The sequence below is a fragment of the Microtus pennsylvanicus genome, chromosome 10 (assembly GCF_037038515.1).
Source record: "Microtus pennsylvanicus isolate mMicPen1 chromosome 10, mMicPen1.hap1, whole genome shotgun sequence".
NCBI lineage: Eukaryota > Metazoa > Chordata > Mammalia > Rodentia > Cricetidae > Microtus > Microtus pennsylvanicus.
The window spans coordinates 96,762,045-96,788,197 of record NC_134588.1 but is presented as its reverse complement, the minus strand read 5'-3'; the positions used below and the strand labels follow the sequence as shown (position 1 = coordinate 96,788,197).

General features: G+C 42.3%; 1 protein-coding gene across 3 annotated transcripts in view; it reads right to left on the bottom strand.

The window, feature by feature from the left end:
• Positions 1-21,787, bottom strand: part of Desi2 (desumoylating isopeptidase 2) — a 44,031-nt gene extending 22,244 nt beyond the window's left edge. For all 3 annotated transcript variants that reach the window (XM_075989273.1, XM_075989274.1, XM_075989275.1), the window contains exon 1: positions 21,472-21,787. In XM_075989273.1, the coding sequence (XP_075845388.1) occupies positions 21,472-21,513 (42 nt within the window). In that variant the 5' untranslated portion in view covers positions 21,514-21,787. The remainder of the gene's footprint in view (positions 1-21,471) is intronic.
• Positions 21,788-26,153: the final 4,366 nt, after the last annotated feature.

The window sequence follows — 26,153 nt, the reverse complement described above, 5'->3', positions numbered from 1 at the left end:
TACAGAAGGGCAAGCCCTTCCTTGGAGGTTTGGTCAGAGCGTGATGTCCTCCAAATGTTCTGCCCTTGTTCAGGCTTCCTTGATCTATTATTAGAGAACAAGCCTGGAGAGCTCACTCTTTACTTACAGGGGAGGCTGCCTGGGAAGACAGGAATTCAATTCAAGGTCAGCATGCTTCATCAAGTCCTGCCTCTGCTGTGCAGACAGCACGGATAAGGCCCTGTATTTGAAATTTCCTGAGATAACTGTAAACAAGCTAGGAGAACTGAGCCTTTTACTGAATGATCAGTTGTGAAATTCTCCTACAGTGATTTATCATCACTAACTATTCATGCTGAAGTAACTAACACCCTTTCACAGGTAAGATTTGTAAAATTAGCAGTGGTGATTTCCAATGCTTCCCTAACGTGGTGTTTATTCCTTGTTGTCACTATTTTTGGTTCTTTTTTATGGAGTCACAGTCTTGTTATGGACTCCAGGCAAGCCTCACATTCCTCGGATGCACTAGGTAGCCCAGGGAGCCTCTGGAGTGTTAGCATTATAAGTATGTACCACCAGGCCCAGTTCTTTTAATTACTATTATTATTATTATTATTATTATTATTATTATTATTTTAGACAGGGTCTATGTGTGGCTCTGGCTGTCCTAGAACTAACTCTAGACCAGACTGGCCTCAAACTCAGAGATCCACCTGCCTCTGCCTCCCAATGGATGGGAATAAAGGTGTATGCCACCACTGCTCAGCTACTTTTATTACTCCTATTATTTTATATATGCATGTGTCTCTGTGTGCAGTGTTTTTTTGTTTTTTTCTTTTATGGCATGTGTGTGGGTGCATGGTATATGAAGAGATCAGAGGCAGTGTGTTAAGATAGGAACTGAATTGAATCTGGAATTCACAAATGTGCCGAGGCTGACAAAGCAGCAGGGACCTGCCTGTCTCTGAGCCCCAACTACACATGCATGCCTGGCTTTTTTACATGGGTGCTGGAGATATAAAGTCAGGTCTTTGGGCTTCCATTGCAAGCAGTTCTTCCCCCCGCCCCTTCCCTTTTTAAAACAAGGTTTCCTTGTGTATGTGTATGTAGCCCTGGTTAGTCTGGAACTTAAAGAGATTGGCCTGGCTCTGTCTGCTGAGTGCGGGGATTAAAGATGTGCACTACCACTGCCTGGCTTCACAGTTTTTTTTTTTAACCATTATTTTTAAAAAATTATTTTGCTACCTCCAAAACTTATTTTATATAGCATCTAAAGCAAAATCTCCCTACAAAGTTCAGAGAGCTTCTTTTTTTTTAAATTTATTTATTTTGGATTTCTGCCTCCTCCCCGCCACCGCCTCCCATTTCCCTCCCCCTCCCCCATCAAGTCCCCCTCCCTCATCAACTCAAAGAGCAATCAGGGTTCCCTGACCTGTGGGAAGCCCAAGGACCGCCCGCCTCCATCTAGGTCTAGTAAGGTGAGCATCCAAACTGCCTAGGCTCCCCCAAAGCCAGTACGTGCAGTAGGATCGAAAACCCACTGCCATTGTTCACAGAGCTTCTTAAACTTGCAAAATTCCTGCTTTCGTAGAACAGCAAGTATAATGTATCTGTTTAATTCCATTTTATAAACTAGAAACATTTTTTCTAACAGAAAATATTATAAATATGCAAAATGAAATGACAGCCAAGAAAAAGCATCTATGAAAAACAAAACAAGCTGCTGAACTAGATTATGGCTGAATGTTAGCAAGATTTCTGTTAATTTGTGTTGAATGTGTCTTTATTGATTTTGTTGTCTAAATAGTAACAGATGCCAAAAGTTTAAACATAACGTACACAAGGAAAAAATGGATTATCCAGGATATTTTATTCAAACAAAGTCTTAGAAGTTGGCTTTTTACTTGAACCAGGGAAGGCCACGTCTATTCCCAGGGTGTGAGCCCACCAGAGTTGAGTGGACTAAGAACACCTCTCTGAGACGACTGCCAAAAGTGGGATGATGAGTTACAGGTGACGCCAGGGTCAGTCCTGCAGACAAAACCCAGCAGAGAGGTGTGCTGTATACAAGGGAGGGATGAACCAGGACCCGGGGCAGACCAAGTAAGGAGGCTCCAGATTCAAGTTTATGCAGTGCTGGCTTCACAACATGATCACCCAGGAATTATACTGGGGCGGGGGGAGGATGGCAAACATTTTAATTTGAAACTTAGAGTTTCCCTAGACGATCTTCTAGTTTGGAACATGGGGGACTTTCTTCTACTGTATTTGAATTGATCAAGTTAGAAAATGTATCCAAATATTACCACTAACAGAAATAGCAGAGAAGACTGGATTCTGTGAGGATTCAGCTGTTTGGCCTTCATTTGTTAGTGGATTTGGTAACTTTTTAAGGTATTCAATCTGTCTAAAAAAAAAAAAAAGAAAGAAAGAAAGGAAAGGAAAGGAAAGAAAGCTAATGTGGTGCTAATTCAAAATTCTGGAGCTTTGGTGTAAATATTGGCTTAATTATTCACTAATTCAAATTGGGGGGTGTATCTAAGTTCTCTGATTCTTGATGTCCATGTGAATATGATGAGGTAATAAACAGAATCTATCTTAGACTCCTGTGAGGGTTAAATGAATCAACACCATGTGTGTTCAGAAGAGTGCATGAGCCCTAGAAAACATTAGTGTCAGAAATGGAGAACTTGCCTCAAACCTGTACTACCAATACACAGGAGAGTTTAAGGCTGTTGAGGCTACAAAGCCAGTCACAAACAAGGGGAAGGAGGATGATTAAGAAAAAAAAAAAGGATAGTAATTTTTTCTATACTAAACATTTATCTACTAAAGAAAATGGACTATGATTTTTCAGCAGACAAGAAAGTGCATATGTAAACAAGTAGATCAGTTCTGGTTATCTGCCAATCTGTGAATTCTTAACAATTTTCATGATTCTTTCAGAGCTGAAGTCAAATTACCAGGGTGATGACTCACTAAATTGAAGAGAAAACAATGCTAGCGTTAATGTAACTCTACTTTCAGACTCCTACAAGATTTATTTATATTCTGGAGCAGCACAGGGGTGAGTGCATGGCCTCTTGAAGGAGGGCTGTATTTTATAGGATGTTTGTATTTGTGAGGGCCATGAGAGGCCTAGAGACCCAAATCTCATTTTGGCACAAGATCTTTACTTCTTTTTTTAAAATATTAATTTATTTATTATGTATACAATACTCTGTTGGCGTGTATGCCTGAAGGCCAGAAGAGGGCACCAGACCTCATTACAGATGGTTGTGAGCCACCACCATGTGGTTGCTGGGAATTGAACCCAGGACCTTTGGAAGAGCAGGCAATGCTCTTAACCACTGAGCCATCTCTCCAGCCCCAAGATCTTTACTTCCTAATGTCCAAGGAAATGGTAAACACAAAGACTAGGGCCACTGATGTACATTTTACCTCCTCTGACATTTATCTTATTTATTTATTCACATCTAGAAAACTTTTAAAAAAGCATCCCATAGTATTAACAAATGGAAAGGAAACAATGGGAAAGTTATGTAGAAAGACAATATATATAATTACTTAGGGCTCAATTTTGCTTCAATATAAAAACTGGCCTAGCCGGGCGGTGGTGGCGCACGCCTTTAATCCCAGCACTCGGGAGGCAGAGGCAGGCGGATCTCTGTGAGTTCGAGACCAGCCTGGTCTACAAGAGCTAGTTCCAGGACAGGCTCCAAAACCACAGAGAAACCCTGTCTCGAAAAACCAAAAAAAAAAAAAAAAAAAAAACTGGCCTAAACACTATTTATTATTTTAAACTATTGTATACTCAAATAAATTGAGTTATTGACCACCTTCTCAGAGACCTTTCATTAAACTTCACTTTAGTTAATAACTTGTCTTATCAATTTAATAAACCCTCATGCTTCCAGTTTGAGATCAACAATGATAAGTGCTATTTCCCTGGTCTGGAACCTGAATACTTAATACAGCCACCAACTTCTGCACACAACAGTGTCAAACAAGTGAGTAAGTGTAAAGCATGGCTGTTTTCCTCCAAATTTACAGCAAGTGTTTATGTAACATGTTGAGTGGAATGCTTGACTTGTTTCTCCCCCCAAAAAAGAGTGCTCAGGAAATAGAAAGTATATCATTTACTAAGTTTTAAATTCTCAAATAAACCACGAATAACGGAAACTACACAGTACTGTCTCTTATAAGCTGTTCTTGGTGATCAAAGCATTATTTTACAGTCATTACATAAAATCATTTCATTATACTTATATAGCAGTCAATACTTAAAAGCCTTGAAGTTTAAAAGTACTATATTCCTATAAAGGATTAGCTAGCAACTTCTTGTAGTATTTTAAGCTTCTGAAAAACTTTTATATTTTTTTTTCTGATTTTGAGACTAAAAACTGAAGATTCCTAGTCACTAGTGAATTCCTGAATTGGTTTCAGTGGGTTACACCAGCATTTTAAATGAACACCACACAGTAGTACTCATTGAAGACATGTGATAAGGTCCTATCTACCTACCTACCTACCTACCTACCTACCTACCTACCTACCTACCTATCTATCTATCTATGGTCTTAATTACATGTGGGCACAGTGGTTATTATATAAAATGTATTTCTTAGTTGATTCTGGATAAATTTGAGAAACATTGTTCTAGAAGAGGCTTCTAAATTGTACCTCAGTTTAAACGTTATTTTACATTGTTTATATTGTTTTGAGATAGGTTCTCAACTCTGTAGCCCAGTCTAGCTCAGAACTCAGAATGTAGTGAGGGTTGGCTTCGAATTCATGGGTGAGCCAGAGCCTCTCAAGTACTGGGACTCCAGGTGTGAGCCGCCAAAGCAAGGTCCAGGTCAGCTAATGCTACACAAATAAACGTCTTCTAAAAAAACAACAACAACAACACCACATAACGGTTTTTATACAAGGAAAATAAAAGTGAATTAAGTCTGTTAAAAAAACAACAACAACAAAGAGTATACATACATCAGTTACAATTTGGTGTTAATAGAAACACAGGACAATTTTCTGAGAGGCCTTTCTAAAGTATACATTCACTTATTCTATGTGAAATAGGTAAACTGTAAGGCAGGTGAAGAGGTACAAGCCTTTAATCCCAGTTCTCAGGAGGCAGAGGCAGGTAGGTGGGTCTCTGAGTTTGATGCAGCTTTGTCAGCCAGAGATACCCAGAGAAATCCTGTGTAATCCAAGCATGGCTGACTTGGAGCTTGATATGCAGAAATCCCCATCTCAAACAACCAACCAACCAAAAGGTGGGGTGATGTGGGAGTGTCATATATCAATCTGTTGATTTCATTGGCTAAGCAATAAAGGAACTGCCTCGGCCCATTTCATTGGTTAGAAGATAGGTGGGAGGAGTAGACAGAACAGAATGCCGGGAGGAAGAGGAAGTGAGGTCAGACTCCACAGCTCTCCTCTCCGGAGCAGACGCCCCAGAGAGACGCCATGCTACCTGCTCCAGGGAAGACGCACACCATGCCCCAGCTCCAACCCAGGATGGACTTAGGCTAGAATCTTCCCGGTAAGACCGGTGCTCACAGATTGTTAGAGATGGGTTGATTGGGATATCAGAATTAGCCAGTAAGGGCTAGAGCTAAGGGCCAAGCAGTTTATAAAAGAATACAGTGTCCGTGTAATTATTTTGGGGCATAAGCTAGCCGGGCAGGGCAGGCGGCTGGGGTGTTTGGGGACGCAGCCCCGCCGCCGCTCCCCATATTACTACAGTGGGGGGGGGGGGAGCAAAGAAAAAAAGACAAAAGAAATGTAGACCATGTTAGGGAAATGAGTGGCTGTCAATACAGACCCCAGTTGTTATCCTCTCTCACACAACTCTACGTCCTCACTGGCCCCCATGTTTCTATATGATCTTGAAATGTGTTCAACAACTTCAGAATTAGGAGGAGGTTAATTTATCACTCCTCCTAAAACATGAAATTATGGTGCGCCTTCAGGTACTACCACCAAAAAAGAAACAGCTATGGCTTTCTATTGCTTGAACATCACACAATGTGCTCACTTTGTCATTAACTCAGTAACGGAGAAACACCATTATTAGTACTGTACTTAAATTCTAATTTGAAAAGCAGGCAAAACCAAGAAGGCATCTTTTTGGAAATTAGAATTTCAAATGTATGTGAGCCACACAACTTTCACATAATTCAGCCACACTAAGACCTGCTAGAGACAATAAACATGTTAGATCCTTCTCAATAGTTCTTTTTCACATTGTTGGACAATAAACTAGAAATCATAATTACCTTAAAGTATTATGAGCTTTTCTCAGGCTAAGTTCCTCTTCCTTTAAAAAATATTATGTGTATGATGTGCAAGAGTGTACATGTAAAATGGTGTATGTGGAGGTCAGAGGACAATTTTTGGAAGTCAGTTCTCTTTTTCCTCTATGGGTTCTGGAGACTGAACTTAGGTTGACATGTGCATAGCACACTCAAGTGCATAGCAAGCACTTTCTATTAGGAGACACCATGACCATGGCAACTTTTTTTAAAAAAAACATTTACCTATAACTATTTTATGTGCACTGGTGTTTGTTGCATGTATGTCTTTGTGGTGGTGTCAGATTCCCTTGAACTGGAGTTACAGACAGTTGTGAGCTGCCATGTGGATGCAGGGAATTGAACCCAGGTCCTGTGGAAGAACAGCTAGTGATCTTAATCACTGAGTCATCCCTTGTGCCCCAGCAATAAAAAACATTTAATTGGGGCTTGCTAACAGTTTCAGAGAGTTTATTATCATCATGGTAAGAAGCATAGCAGCATGCAGGCAGACATGGTGGTGGAGGGGTAGCTCAGAGTTCTACATCCAATTGGCAGGCAACAGAAGTGAACATCACACTAGACTTAGCTTGAGCACTTAGACCTCAAAACCCACCTGCTAGTGATTAGTGATGAACTTCTTCCAACAAAAAGCCAAGCTACTCCCCAACAAGGCCATGCATCTTAATAGTGCCACTCCTTAGGAGCCTATGAGGGCCATTTTCTTTCAAACCACCACACTCGCTGAACTATTTTATTCATTGAGAACATTATAATGCCTAATTAACCCTAATTTTGCACATGTATTATGGAGACTTTGAAGGCAGCGTCCAAAATAACAATCATACCTTTAGTACTTCAATTTGGTTAGCACTGTTCTTTCTCTGTAGTGTAACATTTCCTTAAATAAAGTGCAGTTAAGCTGCACTTTTAAGATTTTTTTCCCAGGCAGCACTAGAGATTGAATATAGGGCCTCACGTTCTAGGCAAATGCTTTATCACTGAGCTATAGCTAAACTGCAGTTACTAAGTAACTGCTGAAGCAGATAAATGGTGGCTTACTTAGCTTACATAGACCTGCAAATGATAACACTACTAATAACAGCTAGCACTTTCTAGTGCTTATTAGGTGCCAGCTATCATCTTAAGCATTTTAGTCGACTCATGATCCTTTTAATAATTTCATGATGTGGACACTGCTGTGATTCCTGTTTTAGAGAGGAACACAGACACAGAAGTTGACTTCCCTGAGGCCACACAACCATAAAACCTAAGGATATGAACCATGTTGCCCGATTCTAGGCTATTTACAAAGATCTGTATTATACTACTTCTGATAAGATACCAGGCAGCAAGCTTGACTAAGAAGGAGATCAAATATAGCTACCTGTTGCTCCCTTCTCAGTTCTGCCTCTTAGACCAAATCAACAAAGATGGTTGACGGCTTTCAGTTTCCCATCTGACAGACTGGGAAGACCTATCAAAACAACAGATAGCCGAGTCGGTAGAACAACAGCACCATTGCCTGTCTCCATCAGCATGCCTGCTGTGCTCTTCTGTAAGCTTCAGGAGAAAGCCCAACAACCCCCACTCCTTTTAATATGTCTCACAGTACGGCATTGGCTGGTTGACTGGCCTGTAAGTCACAGAGATCCACCTGCCTCTGCCTCATAAGTGCACACCATATCTGCCTCCAACAAACCTTTTTAAGGAAGAAAAAGATCAGTTAAGATCTGGCCTCTGCCCTCAAGTTCTCTGCCTGTGGTAGTATCAATGTAACTGGCTCCCATAAGCTCATAAGGAGAGGCACTACCATTAGGAGGTGTGGCCTTGCTGGAGGAAGCATATCACTGTAGGGTTAGCTTTGAGGTCTTATATATGGTCAAGTCACACCCAGTGTCTCAGACCTCTTCCTGTCACCTGTGCAAGATATAGCACTTTGAGCTTTCTCTCCATCACCATGTCCCACCATGATGATAATGGACTGAACCTCTGAACTGTTTAAATGTTTTCTTTATAAGAGCTATCATGGTCATGGTGTCTCTTTCACAGCAATAAAAACTCTAAAGACAGTAGTACCAGGGACTGGGGCATTGGTGTGTTAGGCCTTGACCATGCTTTTGTTGGAAAGTATATGGACCTTGGGGCTGTGGGTTAGGAAAGCAGTGGAATGCTTTAAGTGCTGTTTAATGGGCCTTATGAACAGGGACATGGAAGACAGTGGTGCTGAATGTGATTTAAACTGTTGCAGGGAGGGGAAGGCTGAATAAAGAGGTTTCAAAGAAGAATGTTAATATGTGGTCTAGAGACTGGTCTAGTGAGATTTTGGTAAAGAATATGGCTATTTTTTTGCCCCTGTCCAAAAAGTCTGCCTGAGGCTAACATGAAACATTAGGATTAATTCCATTGGCAGAGGAAATCTCAAAAGTCTAGGTTTTAGTGGTAACTCTAATGAAGATTTATAATGAAAAGGAGCAAGCTGAGCAGGGTAAATTACCTAATGTAAATTTGGAGGAGAAAGCGAACACTAGAAGTGGAACAGAGCTAAATTCTATGTTCAAGGAGATAATGGATTAAGAAATGGAATAAAGACCCTACCCACATGTGGTGGGGCACACCTTTAATCCCAGCACTCAAGGCATTGGCTGGCAGATCTCCGAGTTTGAGGCCAGCAGTCTACAGAGCAAGTTCAAGGTCAGCCAAGCTTTGGCAGTGAAGGCAGCCATCGAAAACAGAAAGTTGGTGAAGATGTAACTGAAAGAGGGGCCATGTTCCAGCCCCAGCACAGGCAGTCCGTTACTCCATGCAATGGAAACAAAGAGGGTAATAATAGGCCAGTGGTAGTGGAAAGAGGAGAAAACATTTCCATTTTTTAAAAAATTCACCCTTCAGTGACATAAACTGTGAGGTCATCCTGGAAAGTGAGCTGAGAATAAGGAGTAGGAAAGAGGGTATGAAATACTGTAGCTGTCTTGGAGACTGGAAAAGTCAATTGACCAGAGGAAGGAGGAAGCACTGCCAGATAGCATGAAGGGCCCTCTTGGGATATGTGGTCACAACTTCTAAGTGAGATCAGTCAGAGTGGTTGTGTATTTCTCTCTAACCACATTCAGCTTCTGAGGTGTGGAGGAGATACAATTATTTGAATTGGAGCAGCCAAAAGTGTGGCAGGGAGTGACTAATGAAAGACTGGAATTTAACCCCAGACTGTGGGGTAGAATGAATGATTTAAAGGAACTAGCTCATGAGACTGTGGAGACCAGCAAGTCGGGACCTAGGGCAGCAACATAAAACACTACCATGGCCTAGTCAGGGGGACAAAAATAACCATCACACAAAAACAGTGTAGGATATATCTTATTATTTTATTATCATTATCAATTGGTTACTGTCCATTCATGAAAGTTACAAAGAACACTGTGGAAACTGAAGTTCAGAGAGGAAATGTGAGAACAGGACAGAGAAACACAGTCCTTTCCTTTTTCAGTGCAAAGGATAGTCAAGGCTTGCACATGTTAGGCAGATGCCCAAAGTCAGTGGTTCTCAACCTGTGGGTCGTGACCCCTTTGGGGGTTGCATATCAGATACCCTACATATAGGATATTTATATTACGATTTATAACAGTAGCAATAAAAATTTTATGGTTGGAGGTCACCACATGAGGTACCGTATTAAAGGGTTGCAGTATTAGGAAGGCGAGAACCACTGTTAAGACTACCCCTAGCCTTATAAGGAGAAAACATGCTGGATGAGAGTAGAGCTGAAGTGTTAAGAGTGCCTAGTCTTAGTTACGTCTATGCTCTTCTACCACCTACATTCTGGGCAGGTGTTTCTCTTTTCTCTCTCCTTCCCCTTTCTTTGATTTCCTTTGTTATTAAGAGGTATCACGTGACTTCCTTTCTCCTTATAATATCTGGTAAACAAAACCCCTTAAATATTTTAGTTCTTTTAATAAGAAAAATCAATGTCCTATATCTATCAATTCTCTCCCTCCTCAAATCATTAAAATATTACTACACTTAAAATTTCATTTTTTATGATCTTCTTCAATTAGCTTATGGCCATGTTAATAAGGGTATAGATTATTTCATAAACAGTTTGAAACAAGTGGTACCCTACTTGAGGATAAACATACAGATTATTTCTAAAACTTTCATTTCTGTTGCTGTGACTAATACCCTGACACGAAGCACCTAGTAGAGGAAAGGGTTTATTTAGCTTACAATCCCAGATTACTGTTCAGGGAAGTCAAGGCAGGAACTCACACACATCTACAGTCAGAAGCAGAGGAAACACATGGATAATCTGCTTGCTCTCATCTAGCTTTAATTTATATCGTTAAGGACCACCAGAAGGGGAACAGTGTCACCCTACAATTCTATCTTTCAAATTCAACTGACAAACAAGATAATCTCTACAGACATGCTCACAAGACAAACTGATCTAGAAAATTAATTCCTCCTAGCTGAGGCTCTCTTCTCAGTTGACTACAGGTTATGGCAAGCTAAAAGATTTTAATTAAAAAATTAAAATTAAAGAAAATTAAAGCTGGATGTGGTGGCACATGCCTTTTAATTCTAGCATTCGGAAGGCAGAGACAGAGAAATCTCTGTGAGTCTGAAGCCAGCCTGATCTACACAGTGAGTCCCAGGATAGCTGGGACTATGCAGAGAGACTCTGCCTCAAAATAAATAAATAAATGAATAAATAACTGTCCTATGGGTGAAAGGTCATAAAAAGCCAATATATTTTAAATTTTCAATATGGTAAATAACACTATAACTACAGCTAATAAACTTAATAGGGGATTTTACTATTATTCCATATCATTTGTGCTGACTTTTCTTGGTTGTCTACTTGATTACATCTGAAATTAAGTAAAACCCAAATGGCTGGGGATGCATGTAAGGGAGTTTTCTCAATTAAATCATTTGAAATGGGAAGACTCACTTCTAATCTGGATCTCTGAGGTGGATGATCCACCTTTAATCTGGACTCTCTCCTAAATACATAACTGAAGATGATTCAAAAGTAGTTGACAATTGTCTGGCAGGGAATTTTCAGGACAGTATATCATCCGGGCACTGGCCTAGTTACTACTACTCACTCCTCTTAGATGCAGTTAAGAGAGCAGGAAAATATGAGAAAGGTATTGTTTGGCAAGGAAAGGATTTGTGAGTTAAAAGTTGCAGAAAAGGGGTCAGGGAGATGGCTATGTCGTGAATGTGCTCACCACACAAGTTTGGAAATCTGAGTTTGGTCCCATATCCCATGTAAAGATAAAAGGAGAGAACTGACTCCACAAAGTTGTCCTCTGACCTCCATGTGTGCCATGGCATGACTCCATGACAAGCCCCCATCATGCAACATACATACATTAAAAAATAGATAAAGATGCAGAAAAGGCATGTGTGAAGACAGCAGCAGCTGGAGACTAGTGCCTTTTAAGAGAAACTTTGCAGTATGTAAGGACGCAACAGAAAAGGTTTATAATAATAACAGTGATAATAATAAACAACCTCTGCCTATTGAAGATTATTGTGAAAAATGCAAATTCAATAGAAGAGAGTCTGAACTGAGAATGAGGAAGAGGTTTCCTGATCAAAATCAAGAAAATAGCTGCCTCAGGCTGAACTGTGGTAGAAAGGGCCCAGGCTATACCTGAAACTGGCAGCAGAGCTTGGCGTCATTATTCTAACAGTACTAGTTCTGTAGGCATGTAAAAATAAGAAAGCAATATGAGGCTAGTATCATGGTTTCAGAAAGCCCCGAGGCCTGGCAATTGTGTGGCAGGGTTGGAGTCTCTGCAAGGCCCCCGAGAGGTCACAGTATCAAAGCTGTGAAGGTGGAGCTAGTTCCAATAGAGATCCCTAGACAATGGGATGGCCACCAAAGAAAGCTACAGGCAGAGTATAGCTGGCCCAAGAGAAAAAGGTCATATAAGCTGTAGGCAGAACTGGAAGGAAGGGACTACTCAAGGTTGTTAAACCCAGATTGCTTTAGTTACTTCTCTACTGTGTGATAAAACAGCATGACCAAGGCAACTTATAGAAGAAAGCATTTATTTTGGGTTTATGGTTCCAGGGGATAAGACTCCATCTCCATCACTGTGGGAAAGCGTGGCAGCAGGCAGGCATGGTGACTGGAGCTGCTGAGAATTCACATCTTGAACCTTAAGCTGGAAACAGGGAGAGCAAACTGGAAATGGCATGTGGCTTTTGTAACTTCAAAGCCTGCCCCCAGTGACATACTTCCTCCAGCAACATCACTTTCTAATCCTACCCAAACAGTGCCACAGAATGGGGACTAAGTATTCAAATGACTAAGATTATGGAGGGGCATCTCATAATGCAAAAGATACTTCTTAGTTCAACTTCAAAAGTCCCCTTAGTCTTTTAGTCTCAACACTGCTTAAGTCTAGTCTCTTCTCAGACTCCAGATAATCTCTTAATTGTAAAATCAAAAAGTAAATTACATACTTCCAAAATACAATGGCACAGAATATACATTACTATTCCGAAAGGGAGGGATCATGACACAGTGAGAAATACTGAACCAAAGGAAGACCAACCGAAACCCAGCAGGACAAACTCCAACTCCTGCAGCTACATGCCTGATGTCAAAGGGCTTACATTACTTTGCCCTTCCAGATTTGCCACTTGTAACTCAGTCTTCTCTCTTGGGATGGTTCCACTCCCTGTATACAGCTCTAAGAAAAGATGTTCATGGCTCTGGCAGCTCCAAAATCTGGGGATCTCCAACACAACATAGCTCCACTTCCACAGCTTCAAACAACAGCCTCTATGTCAGAACATCTTTGTCACATACTGCCTTGACCTCATTGACCTTTCAAACTGTGGAGGAAGAGTCCAGTATTGTGTCATTTATCTTTCATTACTCTAAAAGCAGTATCACAGGGATGACACTGCCAAGTGTGGCATTGGTTTGGGATAGCTAATTTGTCCCTTAAAATGCAGAAGTTTTCGTTATCCTTTCTAGGAGCAGAAAATTGCTTATGCATTTTTCTTTCACAAGTTGGTACCCCTCCCTTCAATTCAATGCAGATCAGGTATTAACCCCCTTATCTCCTTCATCACACGCTGAAACATTAAGTCTCGCTGGTGCTTTTTTTTCCTCTTCAAGAGTATGTTTTGTATTTCTTTTTACTCAGTTGCTTTTTTTCACTGTAGATTTGCTTAAGAGTAATTACTAATAACTGCATGACAAAGTCAATATTAGGCTATCTTGAATGCTCCTCTGCCAAAGAAATTAGTCCATTACTTTTAAATTTAACCTCACGTAAGTTTTTAGGACTTGGGCAGAAAGCAGTCCTCCCACCACCATCCCTCAAAATAGCACAGGAATGATTGTTTACACTGTTCCCCTCTGAAACTTGTTGAGCTGGACCTCCATAGTCTGCATAGCTCTCTGCACTACCTTCCAGGCTCCTACCAGGATGACCTGGTAAGCCTTGCTTACAGCATTCTATGGCTTATCTAGTATAATGTCCGAAAGTCTTCCTCATTCCACCCAGACTCCACATGGTCAGGTTCTTTGCAGTACTAGCCCATCCCCTGACACCAAATTCTGTTCTATACTAGATACTTTTCTATTGCTGTGATAGAATACCACGACCAAGGTAACTTATAGAAAGGTTTATTTGAGCTTATGGTTCTAGAGGAATAGAATGTATTACCATCACGGGGGGGGGGGGGAGTTTGGTAGCAGGCAGGATGGATGGCAGGAACAGCTGAAAGTTCATTATCTAAAACTGTAAGCAGCAAGCACATTCAATCTGCCATGAGGCTTAAAACTCTTGAAGCCCACCTCCACTGACATACTTCTTCTAACTATACCACACCTCCTATACATTCCAAAACAACATCACCAACTGGGGACCAAGTATTCAAATGCCCCAAAATATGGGGGAGGGGATCATCTCAATCAAGCCACTATATGATGCCAGCAAATCTCCAGACACTGAACAGAGCCTCAGGGCTTGGTGTTTGGTTTCAGTATTGCTTTAGCCTGATCTTTCCTTGCTGTGCTCCATTCTTTCCTTTTGGAAAGGGATTTTTTTTTTTTAACTCTGTACCACTGTTTATTGGAAGTATAAGTATATAGCTTGTTCTTTAACTTTGTGGGAGATCACAAAATAATCAAAAGTCTCGGAAAAGACTTTGGATTTTTTTTGGGGGGTGGGGGGGACGGGGACAGGGTTTCTCTGTGTAACAAGAGCCCTAGCTGTCCTTTAACTCAATTTGTAGACCAGGCTAGCCTCAGACTAACAGAGATCCACCTGTCTCTGCCTCCCAAGTGTAGTGACATTCCATTTGTATTTTAATAAAGCTTGCCTGAAGATAAGAGAGTAAAACAGTCACCCTGGTCAGTCTTACAGACCAGGCAATAGTGACATATACTTTTAATCCCAGTAGCCACACTAATTTGCCACTGAAACTGGGTGGTAGTGCACGCCTTTAATTCCAGCAGTAGAGAGGAATATAAGACAGGAGGAGATAGCTCTCACACACAGTCTCATTCTGAGAATTCTGGAAGCAGGATCGCCAATTTGGACTGACGTAGAGATAAGAGCCAATGGCTGACTGCTTTGCTTTTCTGATCTTCAAGTTGAACCCTAACATATCTCTGGGTTTTTATTAATTGTGCTACACCCAGGTGCTGGTATTAAAGGCATGAGCTACCACACCAGGTTCGAGACTTTAGAATTTTTTTAACAGTTTTGAAATTTAAGACTACGGGACATGTGAAATCAGAATGAATGCATTTTGCATTAACGTGGGCATGAGCCTACAGGTTCCACAAGTAGAAAGCTATGACATATGTTTGGGTGTCATGTTGACAAAAAGTAGACTTGTGATAGTTAATCTTGATTATCAAAACTTGAGAGTATTTTGAATCAGCTAGGAGATACACCTCTAGGCACACCTTTGAAGGCATTTCCAGAGAGGTTGAAGTAAGGAGGGAAGACCCACTCTGAAGTGGGCAGAATCATTCCCTGGGCTGAGCTCTTGGACCAAGTCAAAAGAAGTGGAGCACCAGTATTCACTGTCTACTTTCTGAAAATGAAATGTGACCAGACACTCACATCGTTGCCACCATGCCTGGGACTGTATCTTCAGTGAGCCAAAATAAATCCTTCTCTAACATTGCTTTTGTTAGGAATTTTAAACTGCAATGGGAAAACTAACTAATACAAGACCCCTACACCTTCAGTCACTAATATGCTTGCATCTAATTGACATCTGAGTATTTCCCAACCATAAAAGATTTCCACACTTAACTGTTAGTATGCTTCAAATTTTCTATTTTTAGTCACTAAGTTAACAGTTACTCTATGCAAAGTCAAGGAACTGCTAAGAGGAAACACTGATCATTGGCGGGAGGATTATAATTGTATCTTTTATTGACGCTGTGGCAGGTGCAATGACTTCACACAATAACCACAACCGAATGCCTAGAATCTGTGACTATATAATATGGCAGAAGACTATAGATGTAACTAAAAGTCTTAACTTTAAAATAGTTAAGTGACTGAAATATCTGCCTGAGTTCCCACTTAGTGAGATGAGCCTTTAAAAGACATAGCAACTTAAAGAGGAAAGGCCCAGAAGACAAAGGCATTAAGATCAGGAATTCAGGGCAAGCATGGTCAACATAAGATTCTGTCTCAAAATCAACAAACTAAACAACAGAACAACCAAACAACAAGAAAATTACACAAATACACACTGAAAAATGAATTAATCTAATCTGAAAAATTTTAAAACGTTAAAAAAGTTGGGGACAGCAGGGTGGCTCGGTTGATCAAGTGGCTGCCTTGCAAACATGAGTCTCTGAGTTCAATCTCCAGAATTTATGTTCTCGGGGGAAAAAACCCAAAATGATGACCAAAAACAAAGCTTCTGGGCATGGCAGCACACACCTTTAATCCTAACACTCTTGAGGCAGAAGAAGGAGGATCTTTGAGTTCCAGGCCAGCCTGGTCTACAAAGTAAGCTCCAGGACAGCCAACCCTACATAGTGAGAGACTCTTATTCCCCACCCCCCTAAAAAGTCAAGCACGATAGTATTTGTTTTGTTTTTAAATATTTATTTATATGTGCATTGGTGTTTTGCCTGCGTGTATGTGTGTGTGAGGTTGTCAGATACCCTGGAACTGGAGTCACAGACAGTTGTGAGCGGCCATGTGGGTGCTGGGAATTGAACCTGGGTCCTCTGGAGGAGCAGTCAGTGCTCTTAACTGTGAAGTCATCTCTCCAGCCCCAAGCATGATAGTATTTGTAATATCTGCACAGGACAGGCAGAAACAGGTGGATTCCTGGGGCTCACTAGCTCGCCAATTTAGCAACTGGGTGAGTTCTAGGCCAGTTAGAAACCCATCAGAAATAATAAAAAAAAAAAAGGTGGACAGCACCCAAGAAACACCTGAGGTTGTCTGATTTCCACACACGGACAAATAATTCAGAAAGTCAAATGTGTAACCGACACCCTAATTAAATTACGACTAGCTATCTACAACTTGCCTCTAAAGACTAGAAAGCCAGTGGATCCACTTATTCAGGTTCAGTATAGTTTTATGTGAGCCAATTCTGAACACTCTCTGGAGGGAAAGAGGGTAGCTCTGCCAAAGCTTTTCCTTTCTGCTCGAGTGTGGGTGCAGGTAGAACCCTCCCTGCATCCCACTACATCTTACTTCCACATTCTGTTCTATGATGACACCAAATTTATACTATGGCAGTGATTTTGCAACTCTGAGGACACAAGGACAAATGCCAGCAAGCTGAGCACAGAAGAGTAGGAGGTTGCAAAATCTTAATGACAGGACTGTGCTGCTGAACTATCTCAGGGGCTTTTTAATCTCTGGATTTAAGACATTATCTTGCCAATTTAAGCTACTGATTGTCAAGTTCTGTTACTTTCACACAGATCAACCAAAACTAAGAGCAGGACCAGGCCAGGTGACTGACTGAAGAAGGGTTTATAAAAAAGAGATTTAGGTTTACTTCCAAATTTTTGATTTGAGACACTGAGTAGAGTACTGGCTATCAAAAGTGGTAGTGGTGGGATTTGGCAGGGGTACGGTTGTACACGAAGGGAGAGGGAAGCATAGAAGAGGCAAAGAAAGGAAGGGCAAAGTCTGCTACTATATATATGGACTCAGACTGTATGGAGATGGTACAGTGAAGAGTGTACTCAGTATATAATAAATGAGTGTACATGGATGTCATTTTAAAAGTCTTAATTAAGCCAAGCGGTGGTGGCACACGCCTTTAATCCCAGCACTCGGGAGGCAGAGGCAGGCGGATCTCTGTGAGTTCGAGGCCAGCCTGGTCTACAAGAGCTAGTTCCAGGACAGGAACCAAAAGCTAGAGAAACCCTGTCTCGAAAATAAAAAAATAAAAAAAGAGAGAAAAAAAGAAACCCTGTCTCAAACAACAACAAGCCAAAAAAGCCTGAACTAAATCAACAAATGTATGAAAGAAAAGTCAGGCTTCATCATACTTGCTCCTCTCTTGGAGGAGCTTGTGAATCAGGCCAAATAAAAATGCCTTAACTGGAAGACTTCTAGGATGTTTCTTTCCTATTTTTTGTTGTTGTCATTTTGTTTTGATTTTTATTTCTTTTTTCTTAGTTTAGAAACACTAAGACTGTGTTTCTCTGGGTAGCCCTGGCTGTCCTGGAACTCAGATATCCACCTGCTTCTCGCTCCTGAGTGCTGGGATTAATGGCATGCGCCACCATTGCCAGGCTTCTTTTCTGTTTTTTTAAAGGTACTATTTTTAAAAGGAAGAAACTTGTATCTAGGATGAATTGATAAACACAAACACTTGCAAATTTTAATTTTTAAGAAATTCCTTAGTAGCTAACATAGCCTGAAATACAGAAATTTTGGAGCTATTAAAAATAAAGACTAAGTTAAAGCAAATATAACAGACTTATTCCAGTAATGGAAAGAAATCTGATTTGCCTGACTTTCTATAAATACAGATAAATTAGGGATATATGAGTAATCCATTCTCAAGTTTCAGAGAATTACACCTGGCCCTATTTAATTGGTAGTAGGTTGCCCCAAAGTATACAGAAAACTATAATCACCAAAAGAAAATAAGTAACAATTTAGCATAAGCTCTTGAGGACCATATTAGTCCTCCACAAACAGAAAGACAGCACGCAACCCTGCTCATTATTTACATATATGTGGTAGGTGTAGAAAAGGAGGAATGATATACAGCCATCCAATCTAGTGAACAGGAAAAATAGTCACAGCTGAAGCAGGTGACAAAGAGATACAAGGATACATGGCAATTGATCGATGGTTGCAACAGGAAAATCCAGTGGTTGATTTTGGAATAGTTGATATACCAGACTTATAAACAAACACAATTATCATCAAAGTCATCTACAAAAAAACAGAAATTATAACCAAAGATAAAAGGAATTTACCCTGAACATCAAGCAAAACACATCAAAAAGTAAAACTGATATGAGAAAAATGTACACCTTAATCCACTTGGCTTTGTGCTAAAGTCTGTGATCACATCGATCCCCTCGAGGAAAACAAGTGTTTTCCCTGGCTCACAGAGTCCTCACAATCCTTCCCTCACTCCAGTTGTTTTCTTTCAAGCATCCTACCTTCCAGCTAAAAGTTCCCAGGTCAGCCTGTGCTTCCCTATTCTTGTCCTTTTCATGCTGACTGATCCGACCACTGCCTCTAGTTCACCCCTTTTTCTCTTTCAGCATTTCCTAATTCTACAGCTACAAAACCATCTCCTTTGCACCCTCTTCTGCTCTTAGTAAAATAATGCTCATCTGCTTCAAATGATAACCCTTCTTGTGTCTTCCTTATGCTATCCCAAATTCCTTAGAGCAGAGAGGTAACAGATCCTATCTGTGGATTCTACAGGGTCAAAATTAAGTAACGATAAGTTTCTGAATTAGTGATATAAGCAGTCATAGATCAAAATTCCTCAAAAGAACATACAAGGGCAAGTTTCTTTCTTTCTTTCTTTTTTTTTTTTTTTTTTTTTTTTTGATTTTCGAGACAGGGTTTCTCTGTGGCTTTGGAGCCTGTCCTGGAACTAGCTCTGTAGACCAGGCTGGTCTCGAACTCATAGATATCCATCTGCCTGCCTCTGCCTAGTGAGTGCTGGGATTAAAGGCGTGCACCACCATCGCCCGGCCCAAGGGCAAGTTTCTAAAACATTTTTATTCAAATGCTTCTCTTCCTCTTGATGAAATAAAGCAACATGTAAGAAATAATTAAGGGACTCATTTAGCAGAGACAATACTGAATCAAGACTGTCATCTAGAAATTCTAGACCCTGCTTTTAGTCACCTGGGAAGGTCACTCACTCTTTTTTTCTGTCTGCTTTCTCTGCAACTAGAGATAGGAGCAATAAATTTTTTTAATTGCTTCATATTTTATCATCACTTAAAACACTCTTCCCCTAAGAAACATAGTTTGAGTATCTTCCCTAGCCCTCACTAACTAGTAACAATTTTCCCAATTCACAGAACACACACTATATGTCATGTAATGCATTTTCAATTTAAAAAGCAAAACTCTATAACCATGGCCACTGGTCACTGTATACTCCTAATTTATTAAAAACAGAGCCGAGGCCGGGCGGTGGTGGCGCACGCCTTTAATCCCAGCACTCGGGAGGCAGAGGCAGGCGGATCTCTGTGAGTTCGAGACCAGCCTGGTCTACAAGAGCTAGTTCCAGGACAGGCTCCAAAACCACAGAGAAACCCTGTCTCGAAAAACCAAAAAAAAAAAAAAAAAAAAATAGAGATGATACCTCAATATATATTCTCCAGAGTCAAACATATCCAGAAGGAGAGTATATAATAGTTCCCATCAATTAAAAAAAATTCAGAGTCTGATAGGCAGAAGGCACTGAAATAATAAAAGTGCAATATTAAGTCTGAAGAAAGGATTCCCATGGAATGGAACACAAAAAGCTTAAATCCAGAGAATAATTTCTTAACCAGTAGTGTAGGCTATTAGTCATATGCTCTTCTAGAATCTCTTGTTATTCAACTTTTTCAATCATGATTCACTTTTCCTCGTCTATTAACCCACCTCTTTCATCTCCAGACTGACACTGGAACCTCCTAGAAGCCTCGCTTGTAGTCACAGGCTGTCACTGCTGACTCCTAGCTATCAATAGTTCCCTTTTCATTAAAGAACGTGTATAAACAATACAAAGAGCTTAGAGCTGTAAATAAGAACCAAGACTCCCTACTGCCGAATTTCTTTCAGTATTTTTAAGCCAACAGAAATAATGACGGAGAATTTCTCATCTGTCAACGCACATACAAAAAATTTCAGGCTTTTCAAGCTAAGGTAATCCTCCACAAAACAAAACAAAACAAAACAAAAAAAATGAAGTCACCAAAGGCAAGGAAACAAACCCAAACTTGCATCTCACTGTGGCGACCATTCTATGGGTATTGCAAGTGCAACCACGGGGGGGTCTACAGTTCTTCAAAGTTAGACGACACAATAAACAGGGCTTCCCTTCCCTCTCTAGTGGTCATGTCATCCACCTGTTGCGTCACCTGCAAAGTGGTCTCTAGAATCTTAGCACAGGAGCACCTCTGTGGTCTCTAAATAATTCAACCGGGCTATTTTCTAGATAAATTTTAGCTTCATTCATTTTAATGAGGCGGCCTCGGAGGCGAGGGTGTGCTGGCTCCGGTTCACCTTTGGGGAGACGCTAGCGTCCGCATCGCAGCTGTGACTTTCTAGACTCGGGGGGCTTGGGAGCTGGTGGGAGACTTGAGCATTTGGAGGCGGCCAAGGGTCAGCAGCAGCAGGGCAGAGGGGGCAAGCGGGCAGCTCGGAGGCCAGGCGGTGGCGCGGAGGTCGCACGGCGACGGAAGCCTCGCAGGGGACACGGCTCACCCGCCCAGGGGTCGGGCCCACAGTCAGGGGAGCCGAGCTCGGAGGAGGGTCGTGCCCCAGCCCTCCCTCGGGCCGACTGGGCTTCTCCCGGAGGCGCGCCGGCCAGTCTGGGGATTAGGAGACAGCGCGACGGTCCCCTCCCCCCACCCCCGGAGAACTAAGCCGGAGGCGGGGACGCCAGGCAGGAAGGGGCCGGGGTCCCAGCCTGTCCCAGCGGGCCGATCGGCCGGCTCGCAAGGGCCGCCAGGGGCCGCACTCACCATGTCGTACACGTTGAGCACCACTAACTGGTTAGCCCCCATCCTCCTCCCCGCGGCCGCCGCCTCGTCCTCCAGCCGCTCGGTCTCCGCGGGGCGGAGGCCGCTGCCACCCCCGCGGGAGCTTCTGGCAGGGCACGAGCCGGGCACTAAGCGTCCAGCCCGGCCCGCCGCAGCAGGGGCGGAAGCATCCGGCAGCCGGGGACGCTCCCGGGAGCCGCTGACGGAGACCTGTGTGAGGACCGGGCCGGACCGGTGGAGAGCCCGCTCCGGCTCAGGCGCCTCCCCTCGGCCGCAGACACGTGGGGGAAGGCGGAGCCTGGGCGAGGGGCGGGCTCCAGGCGCTCTGGAGGCGGGGCCCGCCCGGCACCGGGGTTGAGCCCGCCTGCGCGCTGACTCTCTCCGCTGCCGCTCCTCGAGACCTAAAATGGCGGCAGGCTGGGCGCCTCTTCACCTCGTAGGCGCGAGGTCGCAGGAAGACTACACTTCCCAGAATGCAGCGCGTAATATCTCGTTTCCTATTGGGCGTATAGGTTTAACTACATCTCCCAGGATGCTCCAGGAACACCCCCCCCCCCCCGTCTTGCGTCTCCGAGGGAGACTACAGCTCCCAGCGTGCCGTTCTCTAGTTCTGTCCGCGGAACCTTGACTGTTCGTCCTTGGCGAGCGAAAAAGTCGAATACCTTGTATCTTTCAGGGCTATGTCTGGTGCTGGTAGAGTGAGACGTGAATCCGACGGAATGTGAAGAAGTGATGACTAAGTTTTCCAAAACCCTTCTAATTTTTAATTTTTTTGCAAGTATAGGAGTGAGGAAATAAAGGAAGGTTACTGTTGTAAGGTAGGGTGTAAGAAACACCCAGTTTACCCTCAATATGGAATTCACGTTTTCTGTGAGTATCCTGCTCACGTGGGAAGAGTGTAGCAACTCATAGATCAGCTCAGTCATAGGACACAGAAAGCGTTTGTGCACCCATTCAGCAAGCAAATATTTGTGTGTGTGTGTGTGTGTGTGTGTGTGTGTGTGTGTGTGTGTGTGTGTGTGTGTTCCTGCTATAAGCCATGCAATCGGGTAGACTGAGGAATGCCAGGTCCTGAGATTTCAGTTTATGATTGAGATTGAATATCTATTTCAGATTTGTGTGTGTGTGTGTGTGTGTGTGTGTGTGTGATATGGGGGAGGGAGGGAGAGAGAGAAGAAGGTAGGTAGGTCTGCAGGTGCCTAAGGAAGCCTACAGGCCTTTGATGTTCTTTGGAACTGAAGTTATAGGCAGTTGTAAGTTACTTGATCCGGGTGCCAGGAACCAGACTCAAGTCCTGTGGAAGAGCAGCAAGGACTCTTAGTGGGTGTTCCTCTCTCCCACCCCTGAGATGGATTTTTAAGTGAAGACTTGGTAGTAGGGTTTGGGTCAAAGGGTGAGATGAGTGTGTGAAAAAAAAAAAAGAAAGATCGCTCGAGTTTCTGTGTGGAAGAGGAAATGGAAACATGAAGGTTAACGTGGTAGACTGTAAAAATAGCGTCTCAAATTACACATAAGCTTTGATGTATCTCTCTACTGACTCCAGCAAGCCTTGACTTGCTTTGGTCAATGAGACCTTGACAAATATAATGCAAAAGAGTTGAAAAGCACTTTGGATTTCATGCTTGGCTTCTTTCTGCTCTTGAGAGTCTAGCGTTATATGAACAAGTTTGGACATTGAATTTGTTGCAGGGGTTGGAGGTGGTTTCAAGAAAGAATAGGTTCCAGATTTTTGACAGACATTTGGATAGATAATATGCTATTTGATAATATATGAAACTTTGGAGGGGAAACAGGTTGGGAAGAGGGTAATCGAGTTGTTGTTAGATCATGTGATACTTTAAGTGCCTTTTACACGCGCTTGGGAAATTGAGTAGGTATTTACATAAATGAAATGGAGTCATAACCATTAAACTGACTAAAATAGACATCCAAGTAGACTTTAAAGCCTAGAGACTGGTTGGATAGCCTATATCCTACTTAGCATCTCCGTCGCTGTCTCTGGCCAAAAGCAGCTTAGGAGAAGAAAGGGTTTGTGGGTCACAGTCCATCACTGAGGGAAGTCAGGTTAGGGCAGGAACTTAAAGCAGAAACCTTGAAGGAACACTGCTTGCTGGCTCATTTGCGGGCTTATGCTCAGCTAGCTTTTTTATACAACTCAAGACCACCTGCCCATGGCAAGACCACCTGCCCAAGTAATGGTACCTCATGTAGTGGGTTGGGCCCTCTTATATCAATTAAGGAAATCAAGACAATACCCACAAGTCAGTCTGGTCAAGGTAATCCTTTAATTGGGACTCCTTTCTCATATGACTCTAGACTATGTCAAATTAAAAGTTGACTAGGAAGCCCAGAAAAAGGTACAGGTAGAAAATATTAAATGGGGAGGGGGATGGGAGGACAGGGTACAGGAAGGAATCTGGAGAGGGATAACTAACATTAATGGCCTTTTAAAAAATCTTATGGGGGGCTGGAGAGATGGCTCAGAGGTTAAGAGCATTGCCTGCTCTTCCAAAGGTCCTGAGTTCAATTCCCAGCAACCACATGGTGGCTCACAACCATCTGTAATGGGATCTGGTGCCCTCTTCTGGCCTGCAGGCATACAACAGACAGAATATTGAATACTAAATAAATAAATAAATACATCTTTAAAAAAAAATAAAAAATCTTATGGGAATTTACTATTGTAGAAATTTCCTAAAATATATACACACAGGAAAGGAATTTAAATGGAGTCATCATATAATGGGAGAGAGAATGCCCAAACTAGATATCTTAAGCCACCAAGTAAAGCCTCCCAATGCCTAAAATGGGTTTCGTCTTGTTGAGTTGTTGGCCAACAAGGGTCCTATAGACCCCTTCCTCCAATATCACAGAATAGTCAAAGCTATTGGATAATCTCTATAACTGACAGTAAGGCCTTATGGCTAAAGGTACTATTTATGCCATCAAACACGGAGAAATTGATCTGTTGCCCAACTACAAGTTTCACTCCTACTGACTAGTGTTCCGTAGTACTGTAAGGTATTTTTCATGACACCAGAGGAAAAGGTAATCAATATCATCCGCTACAAACCCAGTTGCTACAACAGCAATGTGCCTGCAAAATATATAATGTAATAGTGGCACAATTGTTATAGGAGTATCCAACCCGTGTGTGTGTGTGTGTGTGTGTGTGTGTAAGGCCTACTCTGTGAATGGGAACTCAACCCCAAAACTGCTAAAGCAGCTAAGAAGCTGTAGCTTGATAGGTCATGAACCCTAGGAAAAACTTACTACTATTATTTTTTCAAAGGAGCATAACAATAAAATGACTCCTAATAACTTACTGCTATATCCATAGATCAGTGGTTCACTCAGCCCCCATTGAGAAGCTTCTTGCAGCCGATGGGAATTGTGCTGGCTGGTTTTGTGTGTCAAGTTAACACAAGCTAGAATTATCAGAGAACAAGGAACCTCAGTTGAGGAAATGCCTCCATGAGACCCAGCTGTAAGGTATTTTCTCAATTAGTGATTAATAGGGGAGGACCCAGCCCATGGTGGGTGGTGCCATCCCTGGGCTGCTGGTCCTGGGTTCTATAAAAAGGCATGTTGAGCAATTCAGGGGAAAGCAAACCAGTAAGCAGCACCCCTCCATGACCTTTGCATCAGCTCCTGACTCCAGGTGCCTGCCATGTCTGAGTTCCTGTTCTGACTTCCTCCAATGATAAATTATGATATGAAAATATAAGCCTCCCAACATGCTTTTTGGTCATGGTGTTTCATTGTAGCAATAGAGAGCCTAACTAAACTGGGCAGTAGTGATGCACACCTTTAATCCCAGCACTTGGGAGGCTGAGGCAGGAGGATCTCTGTGAGTTTGAGGCCAGCCTGGTCTACAGAGCGAGTTCCAGGACAGGCTCCAAAGCTACACAGAGAAACCCTGTCTCAAAATAAACAAGTAAATAAATAAATAACAAAAACAAAAGAAAAACAAGCCAAAATAACCAACCAAACAAACAAAAAAGAAACCCTAACTAAGACAGGGATTAACCCAGAGATCCATAACTGAGCAGTGTGCAGAGAGTAAGAGCACCCATCCCTAAATGAAATATCTGTATTAAACCATTCCCCTCAAAGCTCAAGGAACTATGCAAAAGAGGAGGCAGAAGGGTTGTCAAAGCCAGAGCTGGTGCATGACTCCAAAGAAACAGTATCATCCAGACATATATGAACTCAGACACCATGATAGCACACTACAAGACTTGCCGAAAAACTTAGGTATCATACCAGTATGGAAAAGAGGGAGTAGACACAAAATCCCACCCTAGCCAAGAAGATATTTGTAACTGGTCCCTGCTGGGGAAGGGAAAATCAAGTTTTCTCCAATGAATAGTCACTAGGTATGTCAACCACACTCCAGGGCAGGCCCTATACCCGGGAGTAGTTGGCCAATATAAAACAGGGAAATCAGAAAGAACACTAACTCAGGAGTCACAGAGGCAGACACAGAGGGGGCTTAAAGACCTGTCAGAAATGTTAAGGGGAAACGTGAAGACAAGGAAGCGGAGACAACTCTAAACTTAAGGCCATGGAGGGCCTTTTAAAGCTGGGACATCCTGGGGCATAATCGTCCGTGGGACATCCTGGGGCATAATCGTCCGTCAATTGTGTAGGGAGAGGGTAGG